This window comes from Sapajus apella, unplaced genomic scaffold, assembly GCF_009761245.1.
Source record: "Sapajus apella isolate SASKATOON/1434 unplaced genomic scaffold, GSC_monkey_1.0 scaffold128, whole genome shotgun sequence".
Classification (NCBI taxonomy): Eukaryota; Metazoa; Chordata; class Mammalia; order Primates; family Cebidae; genus Sapajus; species Sapajus apella.
Window position 1 is genome coordinate 2,125,415 of NW_022437068.1, and position 23,413 is coordinate 2,148,827.

Below are 23,413 nucleotides of genomic sequence, written 5' to 3' on the forward strand. Positions count from 1 at the left end.
GCGAGTAATAATAATAAATACATAAAAATAATTTTTTTAAAGTAAACTATAAAAGAAGCCAGCCAGATTGGATTCCCACTTCACCTGACTTCAGAACCTGCACTGTCCCCTGAAGCCACAAAGCCACCCAGGGTGCCCCCTGTAGAGCTACTCCTCCCTGGACTGAACTTCCCCGGCCAACAGATGCTGCCTGGGGCATCGGCTGTGTGGGAGGTGCTCTGCAGCCTTGGAAGAGCCCAGGAAGCTCGGCCAGCTTCCCAGGCTGTGTGCCTGGAATCCCGTCCACCGAGCTCCCTTACTGAGCCAGCAGTTTGGGGAGCTCGTCCCGAAGTGAGTTTCTTGGTGCTGTGCTTTAGAGATCCCCAGCCTCTGTTCTTTCTAATAGAAGCAGTCTGTGAAACCTGCACATTGGGAGATCGGTTGACACCTTGTGTGATCAGAACTAGTCCCACATCCCAAACCAGACAACGGCAATCACAGCGTGCTGAAGGTGAGGTTGCAAAGTCAGCGTGGGGGCAGAGTTCCTACCACCCTTGGAAGCTTCTTACTACGGAGGGCCTGGAACTACACAGACCAGGGGAACAGCACATGCGTGCCTCACCCTTCACTCTAGGATGCCTGGGGCTACGTCAGGCTACGGGTGTGCCCCCATACCATTTACACGCTTCCCTTTCTTCATCTCTCTTTCTCTCCCCTTTATATTAAAAAACCATCTGGCTTTTAATATGGAGTGTAGAAAGAATGTGGAGACATGGTACTCTCACTCATGCTTGTAGGGCCACACACTGCTGGGGTTACTTTGGAAAGCAGGCTCACTAAGCCAAGTAAAGTTGAAGATACTCATGTGCCGTCCTGTTACAAACCCTCCATAAATGCCTGCAGCCAAGCAAAAGGAGGCAGGGTGCTCACTGCATCCCTGGCTGTAATGTCGAAAAATGGGACATCACCAAAATACACAAGAACAGAACAGATACTTATATCAGGGCATGATTGTACCATGGAGTACTATACACCAGTGAAAATGAATCAATGAGATCTATACATTGCACCATGGATAAATGTTACCAGTAAAAAATGCTGACTGAAAAAACAAGGTACCCCTTGAAGAGATATCTGCACATCCATGTTCACAGCAGCACCACACACAACAGCAAACAGGTGGGAACAAGTGTCCACTCATGGAGGAATGGTTAAGCAAAACGTGTCCATACTTAAAGTGGAATATGATTCAGTCTTAAAAGGGAGGACATTCTGACCCATGCTACAGCATGGATGAACCTTGAGGCCACTCTGCCAAGTGAAATAATCCAGTCATGACAAAACAAATGCTGTATTGATTTCATTCATATGAGGTCCCCAGAGCAGTGAAATTCATGGAGAAAGACAGCAGAATGGTGCCTGTCCGGGTGAGGGGAGGGAGGGGTTAGTGTTTAATGGGTACGGTTTTAAGAGGATAAAAAAGTTCTGGAGAAGGATGGTGAGAATGATTGTACAATAACATGAATGTGCTTAATGCCAATGAATTGTGCAATGGTTAAGATGGTGGATTTTAATTCTATGTATATTTTTAAATGATTAAAACTTTTAAAAAAGCAACTTTCAGTTTATGATACTATGATCTAAAGTTTAAAAACATGTAAACAATCTTTTGTGTTACCAACGTTGTAAAAAATGTGGATGGATGAATGGATAAAGAAACCTTGGTGTATATACATACATAGAAGTACTATTCAGCCGTAAAAAAATGAGATCCAGCCATTTGCAACAACATGGATGGAACTGGAGGTCATTAAGTGGAATAAGCAAGGCACAGAAAAACAAATATCACATGTTCTGACTTATTTGTGGGATCTAAAAGCAAAACAATTGAACTTATGGACATAGAGCGCAGGACAGTTATCAGAGACTGGGAAGGGTAGTGGGGGATAGAGGGGGAGGTGGGGATGGTTAATGAGTACAAAAAATAGAAGGAATGAGTAAGTGGGTAAGACCTACTATTTGATGGCACGATATGGTGACTATAGTCAAAAACTGAATTGTACATTTTTAAAATAATTGAAAGAGTAGAATTGGATTATTTGTAACTTGAAGGATAAATGCTTGAGGGGATAGATACCCCATGCTTCATGATGTGTATGTTTCACATTGTGTGCCCGTATCAAAACATCTCATGTACCTTATAAATATATACACTTACTATGTACCTACAACAATTAAAAATTTTGCATGGAAAATCTATACACAAAACCAGAGGGACTGTTTAGGCTGAGCTCTGGGGAGGCAGGGAGGGGATCAGATTTGTGGAGTGGTCCACAGGGGCAGTGGTCCACATCACTAACAGCTTGTTTCGGAGGCTGGGCGATGGGTTTATTATTCTCCACATTTCCTTCCCACCTGAACCATTTCACTAACCAAAGTACCCTGAGGTCTGCTGAGCTCTGGGAACCTGGGAGAGGGATCTCCGCCTCCCACAATAGCCTTGGGGCCAGAGCTAAAGAGTCTATAGAGGCACCTCCCCCAAACCAAAGCCGAACGCAGAGGAGCCCGGTGAAGATTTCTTTCCATTTACTAGTTGAAATAAGCCGCTCTGCTCCTCCTCCTGCCTCAGCCTCTGGCAGAGCTCCAGGATTATTTTACATTAATTTAAGATCACTAATGAAGAATAATTAACAGCTTTGAGGGAGCCTGGCACACCCTGTGTTTAGAAGTGGTTAATTATGCATTGTCTGGAAAACACCCCTTTCATACTCTTAAGTTTGGGATCACTGTTTTAAACAACAGAATATGGTATCAGGCAAAAAGCCAAGTGGCTCCATTTGGAGAACCTTCCTGGAGAAGGATCCGTTTGGGTGAGGACAGCCACTTGCAAAGCCCCTACTAAGTACCGAGTATTCAGTGCTTTCCCAGCATTTATCCTAGAAATCCCCACACAAGGGCCACGAGAGGTGAGCTGAACGTCCCCCATCCCCCATGTTACACAGGTGTGGAGGAAAAGTGACTTTCTAAGCTCCCTGCCACAGTGAGGTCTGACCACAAAGTCTGAGCTCTTGCCCACCTGGCTGATGCATCATTATTTATGTTCGACAACTGCTGGAAAGATGACTGGCCCCAGCCCTCAGCATGTCATTTGCCAGGGTGGACAGTCCAAGCTACTCAGCTGGCAGCATGCAGCCTCCACAGCTGGACCCCCTAGTTAAATCCCAGAGGCACCATGGACCGGATATGAGCCTTTGGACAAGCTACTTCTTATGCCTTGGTTTCTTCACCTGGAAAATGGAAGAATCATGACTGCACTTCATGTGGTTAGCACGCAGAGTTGGCGCTTAGAATAAAGCCTCATGTGTAGCAGACACTGAGCTTTACTGCCCCAGCTTTCTTTCTAGCTCCTCCCCTGACACACACCTAGGCTTCAGCCTCAGCTCTGATCATTTATGCACCATGCCAGGCTTGGTCCCACCCCCATACATTTGTTCATGCTTTGTTTTCCACCCACAGTACCCTTCCCTGTCTGAAAAATTCCAGCTCCCATATCTAGGCCCAGATCACATGCCACCTCCTGCAGGAAGCCTTCCTTGATTTCTCCAGTAAGGCCTCCCTCAGGCTGCTGGTACTTTGTGCACTCTCTGTTTATCCCCCATTCTTAACACTCATGAGTTGTTAATAGGTCTTTTCTCTTTGTAGGTTGGGAGCTCCTCAAAGACTAGTCTCATTTGTCTTTGGGGTACAGTCAGAGATTAAGAACAAGAGCAGAGGCTCTCTGTAAGAACCTCCACAGGTCAGGGGACGGGTTCCTCCTAGGGCCTCAGCCAGGACTCTCACACTTGGACCACGTGGCCCCCAGAGTGTGACTCTTAGCTTGCCACTCACTCGCTAAGATCCTTCATGGGCTCCCCACCGAATGATGGACAAAGCCCAGACCCTGGTCCTGAGCTTCAGCCCCCGGTGCCCCTTCCTAGCTCCGTGGCCTCTTGCCACGACCTGAAGACACCCTTCCGTTTTAAAGCCTCTGGGTTTTTCCCCCGTGCTTTTCCCTCTGCCTGGAACACCTGTGCTCCCCATCTCAGCCCAGCAAACTCCTCTAGACACTTCACTGCCTGGCTCAGCTGTCACCTCCTCCATGAAGCCCCCACACCCAGCCCTGCTCCTCTGTCAAGGGTCTGACCACGACTCATGCCTGGCCAGCTGAGCCATGTGGAGCAGGATCTGTCTCTCGTTTGTCCCTGCCCGGCCGAGGCCTCTGGCATCTGCATGGCCTGAGGCTGTAGACATTCAAGAAAGACTGCGTGTGTGACAGGAGAGGCCCGGTTTAGCTCCCACAGCTACTCTCCTGCAGTTGCCTGCCCTCTGGTTTTATTCTGCTCACCTGTGCACAGGGACGTCAATGCTGCTTTTGCAGAAGGGATGAGGATGAACAACTAAGCATCTAAAGTGCCCCAACTGGGTAGACACTGAATCACTGACAGCCGGGTGTGCCCTCCTGGGACCACACGAACAAGCCCGGGGACAAGGGTGGCGTGAAAGGCTGCACCACGGCGCTCAGGGCCCACTGGGTGTCGGGCTCCTCTCAGATGTGGCTTGCACTAATCAGACGCAGGACAGGCCACTCTCGTTGGCACCCTCCCAAGAGCAGGGACTTCCTTTCTACAGCTGCCGTGAGACCCTCCATTCCCGCCCCCTTTGGAGAAGGCCCACTGGAAGGAGAAAAGCTCCCACACTTTCCCAGAATTGCTTGCATGCTAATGGCCGCAGATTTCACAGAGTGTGAAATCAGGAAAAACTAATTCCCTCAGAATAGACGGGACAATTCCCTCCTCCAGGTCTTTAACCACACGCCGTTCAAGGCGACCACGGTGACGGCTCCATGATGATCTCCTCCTAGCCCAGGTGCGGGTCTTTCTTGCCCAAGGTGTGCCCTGGACAGAACACATATGCAGGGAAGAAGCTGCCAGGGGTATGAACATTCTGGCTTGCGGTACCTGCAGCCCCTGTCACCTCAGGGAGCAGTCCCCAAATCCATGCCATCAAGTCTGAACCCTTACAGATGGGAAACAGGCTCAAAGAGGGAAAGTGACTCTCCCAAGGTCACACAGCCAGGAAAGGGAATCGAACTTCGGTCTCCTGATCTCCTGGCCAGGGGATCCCCAACTCTGCCTCCCCAAACCTGTGCTTAGGGCGGAGGCAGGCCAAGCCATGAGTCATCCATCCCACGAGGTTGGAGAGAGTGTGCCGGGAAAGAGCAGGCTGGGGCCCCGGGAACCTGTGCAGTTTCCCTGCCTAGGGCTCACCCCGGCGGCAAGGAACAATGAAACACAGTGCCTGGCCACAGAGCAGTCCAGGGTGACCTGTTCTCTGCAGAAACTCTACCAGTTTCAGGCCGGAGGGAGAGGAAAGAATAGTTAAGCCGAGTTGCAAAGTGAACCATGACAAATGCCGCCACTGGTCTTGCCCAGTGGCAGGGACCCTCCGCCGAGATGAGGAAGCCCTGCAGTCAGGCAGGCATGGGGTGAACTTTCCCTTCAGGCCCTGTTGCCTTAGTGGCCAAGGTTCTCCCCAGAAGGCCGACTTACCTTTTGTAGGCTCCATGCAGGGGCTGCAGGCATAGGAACTGCCAGTAATCCAGGCAAAAGGCCTTGAACTTGAGCATTTTCACCTTTTGGTCTCCAGCCGGACCACAGCAGCGTCTCCGTGGAGACACCGAGAGGGGCTGGTGGGAGGTGGAGAACCGGCCGCTTCAGCCCGCCCTGGTCCCTGCCACGGCGGCCCCCACTCACATGGCCCGGCCCAGCCCGCCCGGGCGGCTTGTACAGTACACGCCTCCAATACAAAGAGCAGCCAGCACAAAAGCCTAGCAACTCATTCATGCAGCTCGCCCGGCCCGGCTCATGCTGCTGCTGTCTCTGGTAGCTGGCGCATCTGGGGGCTTCCCTGGGGGTCCCTGGGGCACACCGAGGCAGCTCTGGCTCTACTGAGTTGTGGGGGCCCCCAGCCCATCATCCTGGGGGGCTGGGATGCTAGGGCTCCTGACCGTGGCTCTGCAAGTCTGTTCTTCCAGCCAGGCCCTGGGGCTCTGGGTGGTGGGGCCGGCACTGGTTGGGCTGTCGTGCACTCACCGGCCTGGCCCTGAGTGGCTGAGGCCAGGAAGACCCAGAGGGAGCAGGTAGGGAGGGGGCCAGATGACAGGCAAACACTAGCCTCTTTTGCCAGATAAATTACGTTTGGCGGAATCCCCGTTCGGCCTGAGCGAGGGAAAACTCACCATGTAGCCACATGGTGCTTGGGGTGGGGGCAGCTGGGCTCTGAAAGGCAGGCGGAGGAAGACTGACAGGGCCGCCCAGTGCCTGCCGTTGCCTGGGCGACAGGGACACATTGATAAAATCTAAAATGGAACCGCTATGACAGCCGCTCATTGGCTGCCGGCACGGGAATCCTGTCGCTAACCGGGGAGGGGAGCGGCTGGGCTGCGGGGCCACAGATAGCCAGGCTCATTGTTGGGCCGAGGGGCCCCAGGCAGAATGGGAAGTCCCAAGGGCCAGGGGACCTGACAGTCACAGATGACAGGAGAGGAGTCCCTGGTCCAGCCTCGCCTCTCCCCTCATATCTCCTGGGATCTGGCTGGTCCTAGCGTCTGCTCCAGCCATCCCATGGCCCAGTCCCCACATGCTGGTCACCCGAAAGTCTGAGTTTCTGACTCCCAGACACACTGGCCACTGTCAGCCCCTCGAATCCAGCATGCCCTGGGGTTCCATGCAGTCTGCTCTCCCACGCTCCTCCTGCAGCTCAACTCCTCCTAGTCAGTCAGGTCCCACTCCAGGGCCCCTCACCGTCTAAGCTACAGAGGCCCAGCCTCCTTCACCCACCGCCCTGATTCTCTCTGCAGGACAGCCCATCTCATCCTCCGAAAGGATCCTGCCTTTGCATATTCACTTATTAACTGTCTTTCTCCTCCAACGACAAGCAACTACTCCAGGGCAGGGGCCACATCTCTTTTAAGGCCCCACCCACTGCAGGGGCTCGACAATCATTTGTGGGAAAGAAGGAAGGAAGGAGGAAGGGAGGGAGGGAGGGAGGGGGGAAGGATCGATCTTGAATAGTGTGTGAAAGGCTCTCAAGCATAGCACACTCATCCCCTCTGGCCACTTTGGGGCCCACGTTTGCACAACTGGATGTCATTTGCAAAGCAATGGTCACAATCTATCCAGATGAGGAGGTCTGGCTATCCCCCACTCTCACTCAGATGAGGAAATAGAGGCACAGAGAAGACCCCCATCCCCTGAGGTGTGCACACAGAGCCCAGGAGCTGCTGGCCAGGAAGGATGACGTCCAGGCAGTCGGATGGGAGATGACGCCACAAAAGATAAGGCTCTGTGTGCCCCAAGCAAGGCTGCTCAGCTCCCAAGGGCCAGATTGGGAACCAGGGGCCTGATCCCACCCCGTGCAAAGCCAAAAAACAAAGTCTCCCACCTCAGGTGGCATTTTCTCAGTGTCATTAGCAAAAAGGCTGCTTCTAGAGCAATGGTTCTCAACCAGAGGCATCTTGGTCATGCCCTCGCCCCCAGGACACCTGGTAATGTCTGGAGAAATTTGGCGTCACAACTGGGAAGAGGGTGCCGGCATCTAGTGGCATTTAGGTGTCACTAAACATTTTACCATGCACAGGACAACCCCCATACGAGAGAACAGTCCCGCCCAAAATGTCAGTCATGTCAAGGTTGGGAGGCCCTATCTGCAGTCACTTTCCCTTGGAAGTACCCGCCCTGGATGGCTGGAGAAGGAAAGCTTTCCAAACGGCTGGGTCCGAGCTTCCTACGGTACAGTTGGGAGTGTGAGGCCAGAGGTACAGGGGGACACCCAGTGTCATTGGAATGACCAGGCTGGACGAAGGAGACCCCATCTGGGCTGATAACTGGGGGAGGGCAGGGGAGACTCGGTCTGCCGAGAGTGACGCGCCAGTTTGCCAAGGTAGCAGAGGCGGGGCCAGCAGCCCAGAAGTGCCGCCCACTACCCCCCCCCGCCCCCACCAAGGACATTAGCTTCCCTCTCACGCCTATGGCAGAGGAAGCCGGCTGTGCCTTTGAAAGGCGGCAATTACTGGCTGGGACCTTTGTTTCTGAATTCCTAGGCTGTGCACAGGCCTCCAGAACCTCCGAGGGCCAGGATTCTCAGAAGCTTGCCCCCAGCAGCAGAGCTGGTGCCTCCACTGCACAAAAAAGGCACAGAGTCCTGGTAGCGGTGGGGGCCCTGGGCCCTAGTCCTGGGCCTGGCACCAATGCTCCTCTGGCCTCTAGATCTCAGGTATCCTCATCTGAGAACGGGGAACATTGATCCTGACCCTGTCTGCGTCCGAGGCTGCTGTGGGGGTTGGAAGTCAGGACGCATGCCAAGGCAAGTGGGCCCCACTTAGCACCTGCCTCCTGGCTGCTCCTCCAGGCATGCTCCACCCTGGGGCCTCTGCACCACTGTTCCCACCAGGCGGCTGGGATGCTCCTCACCCTCCTGTGCTTTCAGATCAGAGGCCTTCCCTGGCCACCCTCCTGTCTCTGTCTGTTCCCTTCACCTGGATTTATTTTCTCCATAGCTCTTGTCACCACTTGACATGTTATGTTAAAAACCAATTTCTTTGTCCCCTTGCTGCCTGTGCTCCCGCCTGCCACAGACGCTCTGTGAAGGCAGCAGGACTGGTCAACGAAGGATCCTGAGTGCCCAGCACCAGCAGGTGCTCAGGAAATAATGGCTGAATGCAAGAGGGGAAACGGCAGAGCCGACGGGCTCCTACAGCCTCTGCTCTGACCCCTGCTGTGTCCTCCGGAGAGTGAGGCACTGGGGTCATGTGTGGCCCCATCAGAGGGAGGGCTATGCAGTGAGACCGGAGGGGACAGAGGCACAGAACCTGCTCGGCCCCCACACACCCCGGAACAAAGAGCCCCATCCATCCTCCCTGCATGCCAGAACGTTCCTGGGCTGGCCCCGAGCAGGGCGCCTGACTGGCCGGCGGGCAGAGCGGACAATGCAGACGGAGCTGCAGTGGTGCCCGCGGCATGGATGGGTGGTGCAGATGCCAGGCTCAACCCTACAGGAGCCTCCTCAGCCTCCCTCCCTGAGGCCACCCTGAAACATGCACCCACAGGCCTGCTGACACCCCCAGCCAACCCATGAGGGGTGAGAGTGTGTGTACCAGTACGAGCCCACAAGCATGTATGTGCCAAAACAGGGCTGTGTGTGTGCCCATGTGCAAAAGTGACAGGGCCAGCGTTTGACTACAGAAGTACTGGGTGTGGGGATGTTCTGGAGTCTGTGTGTGTATGTGTGTTTGTGTGGGATTGTGCATTGCGAGGATGAGGGCAGGGGGTGTGCTATGGTGTCGGGCAGTATTCACACCAGGATACCCAATGTTCAGATCCCAGCTCTGCCCCCACAGTCTCGAATCCTGGGCAGGTGACGTCTGTGGAGTGGGCTAACAATAGCCCTGACTCACTGGGTGGCCATAAGGACTGTCAGCTTTCCTAAGCAAAGGAAGTACTATTATGATGATATGTGGGTGTGACTGTGGAGTGTCCATGCAGAGGATCAGGTGAGTGCGTGTACGTGTGCTCACATGTATACACATGTGCCACCCGGCTCTGTGTCCTCCAGGAGCGCACAAGGCGGGGCTGCCAGCCCCCAGCTGGCTAAAGGAAGCAGGGCCCAGATGGCCACCTCCTCGCTCCTTGCAGCCACAGGGTTTCAGAGTCGGTTGCTCTGACATCTCCTTCCTGTATAGCATCTGCTGCAACCCCGACACGTGGGGCCCAGCCGTTGGTTGGTGTCTCCAGGGAAAGGGCCTACTATTTTGTGAGTCTCCTTTTGGGCTTGTTCAAAAACCCCCTCGCACAGAAGCCAAGCTCCTTAGCAGGACGAAGCTCTCTCCCAAACCTCCTCCAATTCTCCTCCTCCCTCTCCATGCGCTGGCCATATCCACCCTGTATAGGTCCTCACACAGAGTGACCCCTCCGGGACCACTCATCTCCCACACTCAAATAGGGAACCAGTCAACCTCTAGTACCCTCTACAACGCAGCACAGATGTCCCGTCCTCCCCAGTTCACATCGATGCACCCAACACAGCCCTCTAGGACACCCCACTGCCAGGACAAGCTGCCTGTCACTTGTCTTTCTTGCCCATGAGACTGGAGCAAGGATCTGCTGACTTCCAATCCAGGGAGCTTTCCCTCTAGGCACAACCTCCAGTCTGTGGGGTATGTGTGTGAAAACAGAAAATGCTCTTTTTGGAAGCCATCAAGATACAAAGCACATGGAAGCAGAGACCCTCAGACACACTGGCTCCCACCAAGCGCAGCTACACACCAATAGATACCATCAGGCTCCACCCCTCCCCCCCCCCCGCCCCGGCAGCAGCCTTGGTCGTCATGGGAACTGCCAGCTGCAGGCTAGTCCCCAGGGGACCCACCAGCCTTGGATCTTGGAGGAACTATCGGCTGCAGCTTGATCCTCAAAGGGGCCTTCAGCTGAGCTCTGGTCTTTAGGGAGGGGACTTGTGACTGTAGTCCTGGTCTTTGGGGGGACCTTGATTTGAGGGGAAACCATTCCACGCTGTAGCTGTTCTCAGGGGACATTTCAGCAGTATCTCTGGTCCTTGGGGGAATTTCAGGGCCAAACGGTGGAGCTAATTTCCCCTGATGGCCTCTTGGAGGCCCACCCTGGGTGCAGATGGGCAGTGGAGACCTAAGGAGATCCTGGGCAGGCTGGGGTGGACGGCAAGACAGTACCTGTATCGGTCAGTGGAGAGGCTGCTTCCGGTGTCCAGGGAGCTCCTGAGGTGGCAAAAGCAAGACAGGGTTACTGATGGACTCACACACAGCCAACCCCTTGGGGGCCATGTCCGCTCAGGCCCTAGCGGGTGGTCCCAGGACAGGTCCTGGGACAGCTGAGCAGCCCTGGGAAGAGCGTCTGTCCCACATGCAAGAAACCATGTGCTTTCTTTCCCCTGCTGGGTCAGCTGAGAAGCTGCCTCAACTCTACCCCATGGCAATGTCAAGTCCCACTGCTCCCTGTTCAGATGGAAAAACTGAGGCTCAAGGAGAGGAAGCAAAGTGGGCAGGGTTAAAGATCCTCTCTGACTGGCCCCAGACTTAATCTCGGGTATGTTTGACCTGAGCCACCATGCTCCTTCCCCAAAGAGCCCCACAACAGGAATCTCTGCAGATCCACAGGTTTGAGCCCACCCAGCCTCCAACCCAGGTGCCCAGGGGCCCTGGAGCCCAGATTCCTGCCCAAAGACTCAGAGTCCAGCTCTGGATCTGGGCCCAGGAGCCTGGGTCCAGAACTCCTACCAAGTTCAGTCTGTGCTATGGGGCGTGCGCCTGGAGCCAGCACAACTCAGATCACTTCCCACCTCCACCCATGACTAGCCATGGACTTGGTGCCTGTCCCTTCGCCTCTCTGTGCCTCAGTTTCCTCATGTGTAAAATGGTAGTGGTAAAAGCAGATCTGTCACAGGGCAAAACATGCATCTGAAAGGACTGTCTCTGTCTGCTCTGCCAGACAGCACGCTCCATTGTCTATGTCTTAAGGGCCTGGGGCGATTCCTTCCTTGAGGCTGAGGGGTTCCACCCAAGCAACACTGCCTGTCCCTGCCCAGATGGGGAACATCGGCTATGACACAGGACTCATCCTTAGAGACTGTGCCCTTGGAATACCCTCTCCTCCAATGGCACCTGCCTTCCTGAATGGGGCACCCACACCCCCCATCATTGCTCCACACGCTTCTCCCCACCTGGTGCCTCAGAAGTCCAGGGCACAGCCAAGCCTGCGCCAAGCCCACTGTTTGGCCACAGTGGGCTTTGACATTCTGAGTCCATGCTGGCTGCCTGCCATGGGCCATCCCAGCTTTGGCCTCCATTTCCCTACTTGCTCTCATACAAGAGCCCTGATAGACGCACTCCTAGAAGGAGGCTGACCTTCCCTTCCCAGTCCCATGCTGGCCTGTGATTCCACTATTTCCTGTCTAGCTGCCAGCATGGCCACTGGTAGACCCCGTGCTCAGCAGATTCGAATCCCCAGTGCCAGTCCCTGCTCCACACACCATCCCTCAGGGACTCCCGTCCGCAGTGCAATGCTTCCTTCTTCCCCAGCCCCGGCCGAAGAGGCCACAGATGGCATCCCTCTCCCCTCGAGCCAGAACCCACCCAGGGCCACACACCATGGGCTCAGCAGCTCTACCTGTGTGCCAGCTGTGCCCCACCAAATCTCATGAAGAAAAGAAGATGTGATGGGCGGTGTTAGGGCATCCTGAGCTCACTTCCTGGTCTGGTCACAGTCCTGTGCCCAAACTGGGGTGGGCAACAGCTTTTCTAGGAGGGAGAGTTAGTGGGGTGGCAAGAAGGCCCTCCCTCCCAGTGTCAGGACCCACACTGGGCGTGGTGAGGAATTTCGGCCTTCAGGAAGTCCTGGATCTGGATAAGCGGACCCAGCCCTCCATCTCCCAGCCTGGCCGCTCGGCTGCACACGAGCCACATGAGATGATACCAATATGATGCGAAGAAGATACGGCAAAATGGTGCCAGGTTCCCGGGCCCCACAGGCAGAGCCCACTGTATTCAGGCCCAGAGTCGTCCTGCCATAAGCATAGTGATTCAGCTCCCAGCTCTGTCCCACGCTGGTCACATCAGGACAAACAATGACAAACACAGCAATATCCTCACCTACTGCAGGGAGCCCACCTTGAGCTGTGTGTGCTCCCCAAACACTTCCTCACCCCACCCTTGCATTCACCTTATGAGATGCATGGAATCACGTCCCTACGTCACGGACGCTGATGCACGAGTGGCTCAGGGAGGCCCCATACATGGACCACCATTCCATTCCCTGCCTCTTTATCCAGAGGCAAACCCTTCAAAACCCTGCTCAAATGTCCACCCCTCTCTCTGACTGCCTACCTTGCACCCTCCTCACCGGACTCCTTTCTTCCTCCTTCCTTCTTCCTTTCCTCTCTCCCTCCTTCCCTTCCTTTCTTCTCCTCTCTCTCACTTCCCTGATAATAGCAATTTTTTTTGAGAAGTTTCTAAGTGGCAGGAGTTAGTGTTAACATTCACAGGTACGAGCTCATTGAGCCCCGCAACGGAGGTACAGTCACACCCTACATGCTGTGGCACAGGGGTCTGAGGAACTGAGCTGTGTGCGATGCTCTCTCTCCAGCCAGAGTATGGTCGCTGAAGTCCGCATGTGAAGCCGCGGAACTGTCCGCAGGATGCAACGTGCTCTTGCAGGCCTGCTGTGGCCCAGCGCTGAACCCCACAGCAGGCAGCGGCCCCTGCCTGCCTTCTCCACTTCTCCCCACCTGTGTCCCTGTCCCCCAACGGGGACTCCTCTGTGGCCTGAAACACTCAGCATTTCCTCCCACTAGCTGCCTTGGCGCCCCCTCCCCCCGCCCCCAGACAGTACAGCTAGGACTGGCTCTGTATGGAGACCCGCCCTCTGTCAGCTGCCCTGTAGGGTCCAAGTTGTCTGAAGCCTTGTCTAGCCAAGACTGAAGCCTTGTTCTCCCTGCCACCCTTCTTCACCACTCAGCACAGGAGTGCACAGGCCAGGAACAGGCCCCAGCAAGAAAGGCCCAGAGTGAGGGTGCACGGGGTCCCCAGAGAGACTCCCAGCCCGGCAGACCTGAATTTGGAATCAACCCAAACTGGCTTTGCCAACCAGAAAGCGCCATTGCATGCATATTTGAGATACTCACATCGTTATTTATTATTACATAGACTAGTGTATATTGAGACGCAAGGGCTTAAAGGTTAACATGTGAGTTCTAGAGCCAAGAGGGCCAGGGTTCAAATCCTAGTTGTGCCATCTATTAGCTGAGTGCCCTTGGGCAAGTTAACTAACCTCTCTGTGCTCCAGTTTAGTTTTTCATCTGTAATGTTTTTGGAAGATTAAACATATTAATACATTTAAAAGGTGTAATACAGTGCCAAGAACAGAGTCAGTAGTCCATAAAAGCTGGCTCTGATTAGGACAGGGCCCAAAAGATTTGTATGATATTCAATAGACCTTATATTGTATTATATTACATATATTAATGTGTGACACCAACAACATACAAATAAAATATAAATGTTATATTAGCTCTATTAACATGCACACATATTTTATTAACACGTTAACTCTATGTTAACAGATACTTGTTACATATATAAATATATGAGCCTCATTTTATATATGGGGGGCACTGGGGGTCAGAGAGGTACAGCAATGACCTCGGCGGCACCCAGTCTCCCTGAAGTTTTGCCAGCCCCATGTCCAGAGTTCTGTCCACCTGCTGGAGCTGTGTTGCTCCCCTGCTCTGGGTCCTCCCAGCATCTTCAGGGGACCCTGGTCCAAGCTCATGGACACAGAGCTGCCGATCAGATCAGCCGGGTAGGGCTCCAGCCCCTCCTCCATCCCTCACTCCTGGCTCAGAGACAAGCAGCCCATTCTAGCAGTGCTGAGTGAGGCCCCTCCTCCTCCACCCCCAGCCCACTTCACGGCCTCCTGGGGAGCCTGCTTCCTTTCCTTTTCAGAACCAACTGGTTGCCCCAGGCCTACACTCTGGCACTGATACTAAACAGCACCCGACCATTGATGCAAAGTTCCAGGGCAGGAAAAAGTGCTGGCTCTGTGCTGCGCAGTGAGGAGAGGGCCCCCGGGGAATGGGCTGCCACTGGCAGCGGCACCATGGGGATGTTGGGGTGTGGTCTGTTCTGAGGTTGGGTGCTGGTTACATGAGTGTGTTCAGTTTGTGGCAATTCTACAGGCCATACGCTGATGAAGTGTGCACTTTCTGTACGTACACGATAATTCACTAACGATGTACACGAAGACAAAAAACAGCCTGCCTCACGTTCCGTCTCCAGCACCGGCCTGGAGTAGCAGAAGCCCAGGCCTCAGGCTTGGCTGGAACTGGAGGTCATCCCCTTTCTTGCACAGCACCTGCATGACCTTGGAAACGCCCCTCCCTGCCTCAGTTTCCCTCTGCTAAATGAGGAAGTGGTCAGTGTTTCTATCCTGGCTGTATGGTAAACAGCTGGGGTGCTTTTAAGAAATATCGATGCTTGGGCCCTAATGCAGACCAAGTTCCTGCACCTTGGCCTTTTAAAAAACACTGTTTAACCATAGATACATAAAAAGTTCCAACAAAAAGTACAAGATCCCGTGTGCCGATTCCCTAGCCTTTCCCAGAGATAACGTCTGTACAACTGCAGTACACCATCAATGCTAGGAGAGCAGCAGCGCACTGGGCTCATCGGGACTTCAGCAGTTACACACACCTGTGTGTCCACGTGACTCCCTCTCACCCAGCCCTGTGTGGCCACCATGATGATCTGGCACAGTACTGTCTCCTCACCAGGCTCCCTGGGAACCCTCTGTAGGCCCCTCACCCCTTCCCACCAGCCCTCAACCCTGGCAACTGCCCATCTCTTCTCCATCCCCATCATTTTTTCATCTCTCAAGTGCTATACAAATGGAATCATCCAGCGTGCCACTTTTTAAGATTGGCTTTCTGCACTCAGCCCCATGTCCCCTGCACTCAGGCATGCTTGGGCGTGGAGGGTCAGCTCTGCCTCTCTGCTGAGCAGCGTTCCCTGGCATGGCCGGGACAGTGTACTTAGCCATTCGCCTGCTGAGGGCATCCCGGCAGTTTCCGGCTAGGGGGCTGTTATGACTCGGACAGCCGCAAGTGTTCTTGGAGCGGTGTTTGTGTAGACGCAAGTCTTCACTTCTCTGGAATAAATGCCCAAGAGCCCAGCTGGTGGGTCGTATGGTGTGTGTATGACGTGTTTTAAAAGAAACTGCCAAGCTGTTTTCCAGCATGGCTGTCCCATCTCACACTCCCACCGGCAACGGGTGAGTGATCCAGTTTCCCCGCGGCCCTCCTGGCATTTCACGTTGTCCCTTTCTATGTTAGCCATTAGGACAGATGTCCACGGCGCCATGTCTAGCGGTGGTTCTAACCTCGTTTCCCCGACGGGGACGCTGCCGCCCATCCTTCCACAAGCTTCTCTGCCGCCGGCATGTCACCCTTGCTGAGCGTCTATATACACCTTCTGCTTCAGAAGCTCCCAGACCCAATGCGGAACCAGTGAATCCCCTCGGGCCTCCCAGGTTGAGACAGTTCTGTCCGTTTTCAAAGAACCCGTTAGCTGCTGTAAGAATTCTTCCGGAACACCCTGTGCTTTCTGAAAGGAACACTTGGATCCGGGCCCCAGTGTGGGGTCCAGGTGGCCAAAGGCAGCGCTGAGCTGTCTCAGCCAGACGATGACCTTGTGTGTTCCTGAGAGGGAATGGGAGGAAAAGGGAAGGAAGGCAGGGACCACGGGCAGAAGGGAGACTGGGAGTCGGCTCACAGCCCCGGCAGCTGCCACGACTGGGCTCGCTGGCGGCAGCCGGTGAGTGGGCTGGGTCTGTGGTTTGGGGTGAGGGCACGACCCGGGAGGGGCCTGAGGCAGGGATGCCTCAGACTGCCACAGGCCCCAGAAGGGCTTGTGTGAGTAATTTGCCTCAATTTCCAAAGGGGTGGGGAGGCCGCAGACCTCCCTGTTCCACCACCCCCTCCCTCTTATTAAATAAATCGCACATATTCACTGCACCAACTTTAGAAAATAACAGTGAAACACAACAAGGTAAATAAAATTATCCACCGTTCCAACTCCCTGGGGATCCCCCAGTGTTAGTATGTGAGGAGCTTTTCTGGCTGTGCCTGTGCCTGGGTGTAGATGTGTTTTAGTTACACAGAACTACGCTCCACTCTGTGAAACACTTCCCTGCACTTCGCACCGTCTCTCCAGCGTGTTTCTGGGTTTGGAAGCATTCCTCCCCTCGCCCCATGGAAAGCTGGTGGAGCCTGGCAGGCACTCCCCCTGCCCACGGCGAGTGTTGGGCTTGGCTCTGTCTCTCTCGTTGGCCCTGGTAAACAAGGCAGTGGCTTCAATAGGGGCTCTGTGCACAGCCACAGTCTCTCCTTTAGGACCAATTCCTGGCATGGCTGAGGCACAGGCGGGATGTTTTTCGGGCTCTGGGTACACCCGGATGCCCACCCAGAGGTGGGACCAACATGCTCCTACCAGCAGTGGACTGTGAGTATTGGACCATTTTTAGGGCTCTGGAAGTTTCTCTGTTTGGGGTAGAAAGGAGGGCAAGGGAGGAAGCGGAGGGCACCCTTCTACCCTGTCCCCCACAAGCCAGGTCCTAGCCCTGTGGCTTATGTGTCAGCCATTGGTGTCCACAGCCGAGCTATGGGCTATGTCACAGATGAGGTGAACAAGAGCATGCTGGGCCTGCATTCCTGCCTCCTGTCACCCCCACCCCGACGTTGCCGGAGAGAAAGGAGCCCAACAACGATGCCAGGTCCCCCAGGCTCACTGTGCCCCTTGAACTCAGGGATGGGATGCAGTCACCCTTCCTCTCTGGGGCTCCTGAGGCTGAGGTGCAGAGAAGTGAAGAGGTGGCCTCTGGACTCGGGCCCAGGAAAGCCGTTGTGTCACCTTGTGGTCTCGTTCCATTATCCCCAGGGGGAAGGCTATTTGCCAATGTCACACAGTGGGACCCCATGAGCCACAGCAGGGCACTCAGGTCACGTGGACCCTGCTGGGCTTTCCAGTGCAGGCCTCACAAGCCACATGACCCTGCCTGAGCCTCAGTGTCCTCATTTGTAAAATGGGGCTGATCAGAGGTTACAGCAAGGCTCCCAGGAGCTGACGGCTGGAGGCGCCTCATAAAGTGGCCTGAGGGGCTGCTGCAGCGACTCACATCTGCCTGTCCTGTCCAGGCCTCCCAGGCCCTGAGAAGGCCACAGAAGGCTCCTGTCCACCCACCACTGGCCTTCCTGTCCTGGCTCTGGGCCACAGACCGCCCTGCCTGTGGGCCTGGGGGCCCTGCCACTGGGCACAGTGAGGCGATTGTCCCAGGGTTGGCCTCCACACCCCTCCATCCTGCCAAGCTGCCCTGCCCAGGAGCTCAGCCCGCCTGCGTCTGGAAAACTCCCTGCTGCAGGGGCAGATGGGAGTCTCAGTGAGGTCTTCCTGGACAGAGAGCCCGGGGTGGTGAGGCGGAAGCCCTGGAGTGAGACCCGTCTGGGCCTCAGTTTCCCCATCAGTGTCATGAGGAGTTTGTTTAAAGAAGTGGTTATTAACTTTGGCAGGAAGAGTCTCAGGCCACATTGAAACGATGCTTCATTCCGCCTAGTCTCTAGGCAGCCCCTACTTCACACCAGGTGTAAGAGCTTAGCACTGATTCATTTCACGCTCACAACCACCCTGTGACATGAGATATTCTCATCCCCACTTTAAACGTGTGAAAATGGAGGCAGCTAGCCATGATCAGAGGCATCACCACCCATGTGGGGCAGGGGCACAGGCAAAATACACAAACAAGGAAACCTCAAGTGATCCAGAAAGTAATACCAGGAGACTGTGGACGGGCAGGGTGGCAGGGCAGGGAGCTGGCCCCGCTAACCTGGTCCAGAGCTGCCTTGAGGAGGACGCGACCACTGAACCAAGGTCACAGAGGGAGGCTGTGGTGTGCAAAGGGCCAGCAAGGACAAAGGCTTGCCGAGTGTCCTCAGAATATCCCAGGGAGGGGCCTTGGGGTACAGGGTCCAGGTCTGGGGTGGGGCTAGGCCAGGCATCTACTGTAGGAACGAACACCTAGCTTGCAGAGAGGCCTACCTGGCACACCACACCTGCCAAGTAGCACCACCAAGATGTCACCTCACCATCCCAGCTTCTTCTGTGACCCCCAAAGGCTCCACCAGGGACTCTCTTCCTAAGGCAGCAGCACTAGTTGTGAGTGTCTTGGGGTCAGGGCATGTCCAGCTTCTCCTGGGCTTGTCTGGGTGGGACCAAGGCCTCACCGTGTGGCCTGGAGCCTGACCAAGCCTGGGCATCAGTGTCCTTTGGTCCCGAGCGCAGGACTGCTGCTGAGTCCTAAGCCCAATTCACTGACCGGCAAGAAGCAGACAGAAGCCTTAGTCTAGTACCTGCTTAAGGGAGTGGGGTACCTGCAATCCTTGGGGTTCGGCCCTCCCAACCTCAACTCCTTGCCCTGCAAGAACCATCTGGCCCCACCCCATCTACAGGGCAAATATAGCTTCCAATAAGCCCTCTGGGGTCCGCCTGGCCTTTCTGGGGGGTCCTTCCTGGGTTTTCAGCCTCTCCTCCTCCAGGTGTCAGACCCTTCGGGTGCTGACAGGATCTCATTTAATTTAAAAGCTTGAGTTTCTTATTTCCGTTTTACAGATGAGGAAACTGAGGCTCAGAAAGGCAGAGACCTCCCCAAGCCTCCTCAGCAGATAAGTGGCTCCACTCAGCTCCTGACCTGAGCCTGTGGGGCTCTGTCCCCTGCTCCCTCCTCTAGGGTTCCAGACCACCCAGTCAGCTCAGGAGGCTGATGTCCAACCAGAACACCCTGGGCTCCTCAACTTCAGGATGGAGGCTTGGCTGAGGCGAGGGTCTCTGAGGGTGTCCTTCCACTGGAGGTCCTTTGGATATTGAGAGAGCAACCCAATCCACTACAGAACCAGCAGCTTACACATTCTTAAAAGTTAATTTTAAAATCGCTAATGCGTACTCATGGTTGAAAACTAAAATACAAAAGTTGTCAAGCAGAAGGTCTCCCTTCTAAATGATCCCTCTCCACCGGGCTGCCAGGCACACAATGCATAATACTTGTTCCCCTGCTGTCTTGTTCCTTACACGGAGCGCCATCTCTTGGGCCCGCTTATAGGATTTCCTTATGTGAACATAAGCAGACACATAAGCACACAGAGACGGGCGGTATCTATGTGCCTGCAATGCATCCATGTTCCCCGGGTCTCTTGTTCCTTACACAGACGCCTTATCCTGGAGGTCATGTGCTCCTGCCTTTCCCCAATGACAGACTCTCAAAGTCACTCTCTGGCCGCTGAGTCTCTGGCACAGCTGCCCATGTGGACTGAAGACACAGCCAGGGGATAGAGGTGGCCTCTGCTTCACAGTCCCCCTCCCGGACCTGAGCCCCTGACCTAAAACAGTGATGGGGGACACAGTGTACACCTGCTGGTGCAGTGGAGGACCCAGGCCAATCTTGGCCCTGTAGACTTTTCCATGCCCAGTGGAGGGTCTACAGGACAGCCCCCCAACCCACAGCACACCCTCAGAGCCATGCTGCCCTCACATGGCCAGACAAGCACACACATAAGACACACTCTTAGCACCACGCACACACAGACACTCCATGCATAAGGGGTCTTCCAGTGAGTGGCAGGGAACACCCCACTGTCCCCAGGCCTGGTCTTAGGTGGCCAAGCACAGACAGGAGATGTGCCTGGCACAGGGTCACACAATGAGCAAGGGTTAGGCTAGGATGGGACCCCAGACATCCTGCCTGCCAGCCTGAGGGCCCTACTACAGGCACAGTGAAATGATTGTCCCAGGGTTGGCCTCCAGTGCCCCTCCATCCTGCCAAACTGCCCTGCCCAGGAGCTCAGCCACCTGACAGGAAAACTCCCTGCTGTTTAGGGCTTTCCTTACCCACTCCCACACCCCATGCCTGCACTCAGCAACCACACGAAAGGAAGATCTGCCCCCAGGCTCCCTGCAACTGAGGGCCAGGAGCCCAGACAGCAGGTGACAAAACAGCTCAGGCTTAACTCACACATCTTTCTCGTTAAGAAAAAACATTTTCAGGCTTGGCACGGTGGCTCACACCTGTAATTCCCATACTTCGGGAGGCTGAGGCAGGTGGATCACTTGAGGTCAGGAGTTCGAGACCAGCCTGGCCAACACGGTGAAATCCTGTCTACTAAAAATACAAAAATTAGGCAGGTGTGGTGGCACGCACCTGTAGTCCCAGCTACTCAGGAGGCTGAGGGATGAGAATTGCTTGAAACCCGGTGGGCGGAGGTTGCAGTGAGCTGAGATGGCGCCACTGCACTCCAGCCTGGGTGACAGAGGGAGACTCCGTCTCAAAAAAAGAAAAACATTTTCAAATCCACTGTGGGCCAGACGCTGTGCTCAGGCTGGGCTGGACACTTCCACACAAACCCCATAGAGATGTGAAGGTTAGGAGAGGCCAAGAAAGGTTAGGGCCACGATATGCTGAGTGCCCTTGTGTGCCCGGTATGTGACCTCTGTCCTTCCAAACATCCTTGGGGGCAGCGTTGTTATCTCTCCCACCTTGAGGAGAAGCGAGCTGGGGTTCAAAGAGGTAAAGGAGTTGTCTGAAGTCACACAGAAGGTGATGGCCCTCTTTGTGGCCGGTCAGCACTGTCCAGAGGAGGACCTGGAGGACAGCTGCAGGGGACCTAAAACTTAGTGTGTTGGTTTCTGGATAAACAGACAGCCCAACCTGCCTCCCATCCCCTGCCATGCATGAGAAGGAGGAGCTGGAAAGCTCCGTCTGAGCGCTGCGGCTTCTGTTTCGGGGCGCAAGATGCTGTCACAGCATGCTCTGTTCCCCATGCATCTGTCTCCGCTTGGGACACAGAGCATTCTCCTGGCACAGAGCTGCAGCAGGGCATCAGGCCTTGGGTGCCCTCAGCCCAGAGGGTGGCTGATGGCTTCGGGCAGTGCTCTCCGCCAGGTGGGTGGGCTGAGCCCTAGGGTGCAGGAGGTGGATGGAGGGGTAGTGCCCTCACCAGGGTATGAGAGTGGGGATGGTGCCAGCCTCTGACACAGCCTCTCCTGGGGTAGCCATCTCTTCCTGGGCTCCCTCTACCCTTTGGTGCCACCAAGGTCACTGTCCTGAGTCTGACCTCCTTCTACCCCAACTTCTCGGCAGTGGCACTCAGGGTTGCTGTGGGTGCTACATGCTGGGTTGGTGACATGCTCACTGTGGGCACCCTGGGCACCTGTGCTCCAGCAGCTGCCTTGGCCTCCCCCTCAGACTACCTCCAACTTTTCCTATCACCCCCTGCCCAACCAGCATAGGCCTGGCACAGGGGCACCCTCTGGGTGATGTGAGAGAGGTGGTATATGGGCTCATGCCTGGAATCCCAGCACTTCAGGAGGCTGAGGCAGGAGCAACCCCAGGCTGTTGACTAGCCTAGACAACATGGTAAAACCCAGTCTCTACAAAAAAATATAAAAAATTAGCCAGTGTTATGGTAGGTGCCTGTAGTCCCAGCTACCTGGGAGGCTGAGGTGGGAGGATCAGCTGAGCCCAGGAATTCAAGGCTGCAGTGAGCCAAGATTGGGCCACTATACTCCAGCCTGGGTAACAGAGCAAGACCCTTTCTATAAAATGAAAGAAGGAAAGAAGGGAGGGAAGCAGGGAAGGAGCGAGGGAGGGGAAGAAAGGGAGCGGAGGAAAAAGAGAGACAACATGGCTAGGCGTGGTAATCCCAGCACTTTGGGAGGCCAAGGCAGGCAGATCACGAGGTCAAGAGATTGAGACCATCCTGGCCAACATGGTGAAACACCGTCTCTACTAAAAATACAAAAATTAGCTGGGCCTGGTGGTGACTGCCTATAGTCCTAGCTTCTCGGGAGGCTGAGCCAGGAGAATCGCTTGAACCTGAGAGGTGGAGGTTGCAGTGAGCAAAGATTGTGCCACTGCACTCCAGCCTGGGTAACAAGAGTGAGATTCTGTCTCAAAAAAAAAAAAAAGCGACAATGAGACAACACACACTTCTAAAGGCTAAAGGAGATAATGTGGGTCTCTGGTCACTCTGTTGGTCTAGGGATAATTCTGTAGCAGCAGTGAACAGTTCACAGCAGTCAAGTGGCCCTCAGGGGTCACAGTCTGATGGGAGGACTGGGTGCACTCAGGGTTGCTGTGGGTGCTACATGCTGGGTTGGTGACACGCTCAGCACTGCCCTCAGAAGGGATGAGGCAGCAGCTTGGGGATGGCATCCAGGCAGTGGAAATGTCTGTGCTGAGTGCCACCACGATGTGCTGAGTGCCAGTGTGTGCCCAGTGCATGACCTCTGTCCTTCCAAACATCCTTGGGGGCAGGGGCTATTATCTCTCCCACTTTGCAGAGGAGCAAGCTAGGGTTCAGAGAGGTAATGGGGTGGTCTGCAGTCACACAGCAGGTGAGGGCCATCTTTGTGGCCAGTCAGCACCATGGGAGAGTAAGGTGGGGAGGTGGAAATGGTCTGTGCATGTTGGCGTGCAAAGAGGAGGCAGGTGTGGCTGAAAGGACGGGAGTGAGGGTGGGAGTAGGGGGCTGAAGAGGGCAGGGAAAGCCAAGCCCTGCAGTGAACAGGCTCCTGCAGGCAGGCCCGGGACCTTACGCCTGGATCCAGGTTTGATGTCAGTGAAGGCAGATGCAGTTGTAGGAAGGGGGGTGACCAGCTCCTGCAGTCTCAGGGCCTTACTCCGTGCCCTGGCTTTCCACTGATGGGTGGGGTAGCCCTGGGAATAGTCCCCCTCCCCCTCTGGGCTCATGCTTCCTCTGGATCTGGGCT

General features: G+C 54.9%; 1 protein-coding gene across 3 annotated transcripts in view; it reads right to left on the reverse strand.

The window, feature by feature from the left end:
- The window catches only part of IQSEC1 (IQ motif and Sec7 domain ArfGEF 1), a 372,639-nt gene that overhangs the window by 135,470 nt on the left and 213,756 nt on the right, over window positions 1-23,413 (reverse strand). For 2 of the 3 annotated variants that reach the window (XM_032262298.1, XM_032262303.1), the window contains one exon: window positions 10,763-10,807. The exons of the other annotated variant lie outside the window; for it this stretch is intronic. In XM_032262298.1, the coding sequence (XP_032118189.1) occupies window positions 10,763-10,807 (45 nt within the window). The remainder of the gene's footprint in view (window positions 1-10,762; window positions 10,808-23,413) is intronic. 3 annotated transcript variants of the gene reach the window in all.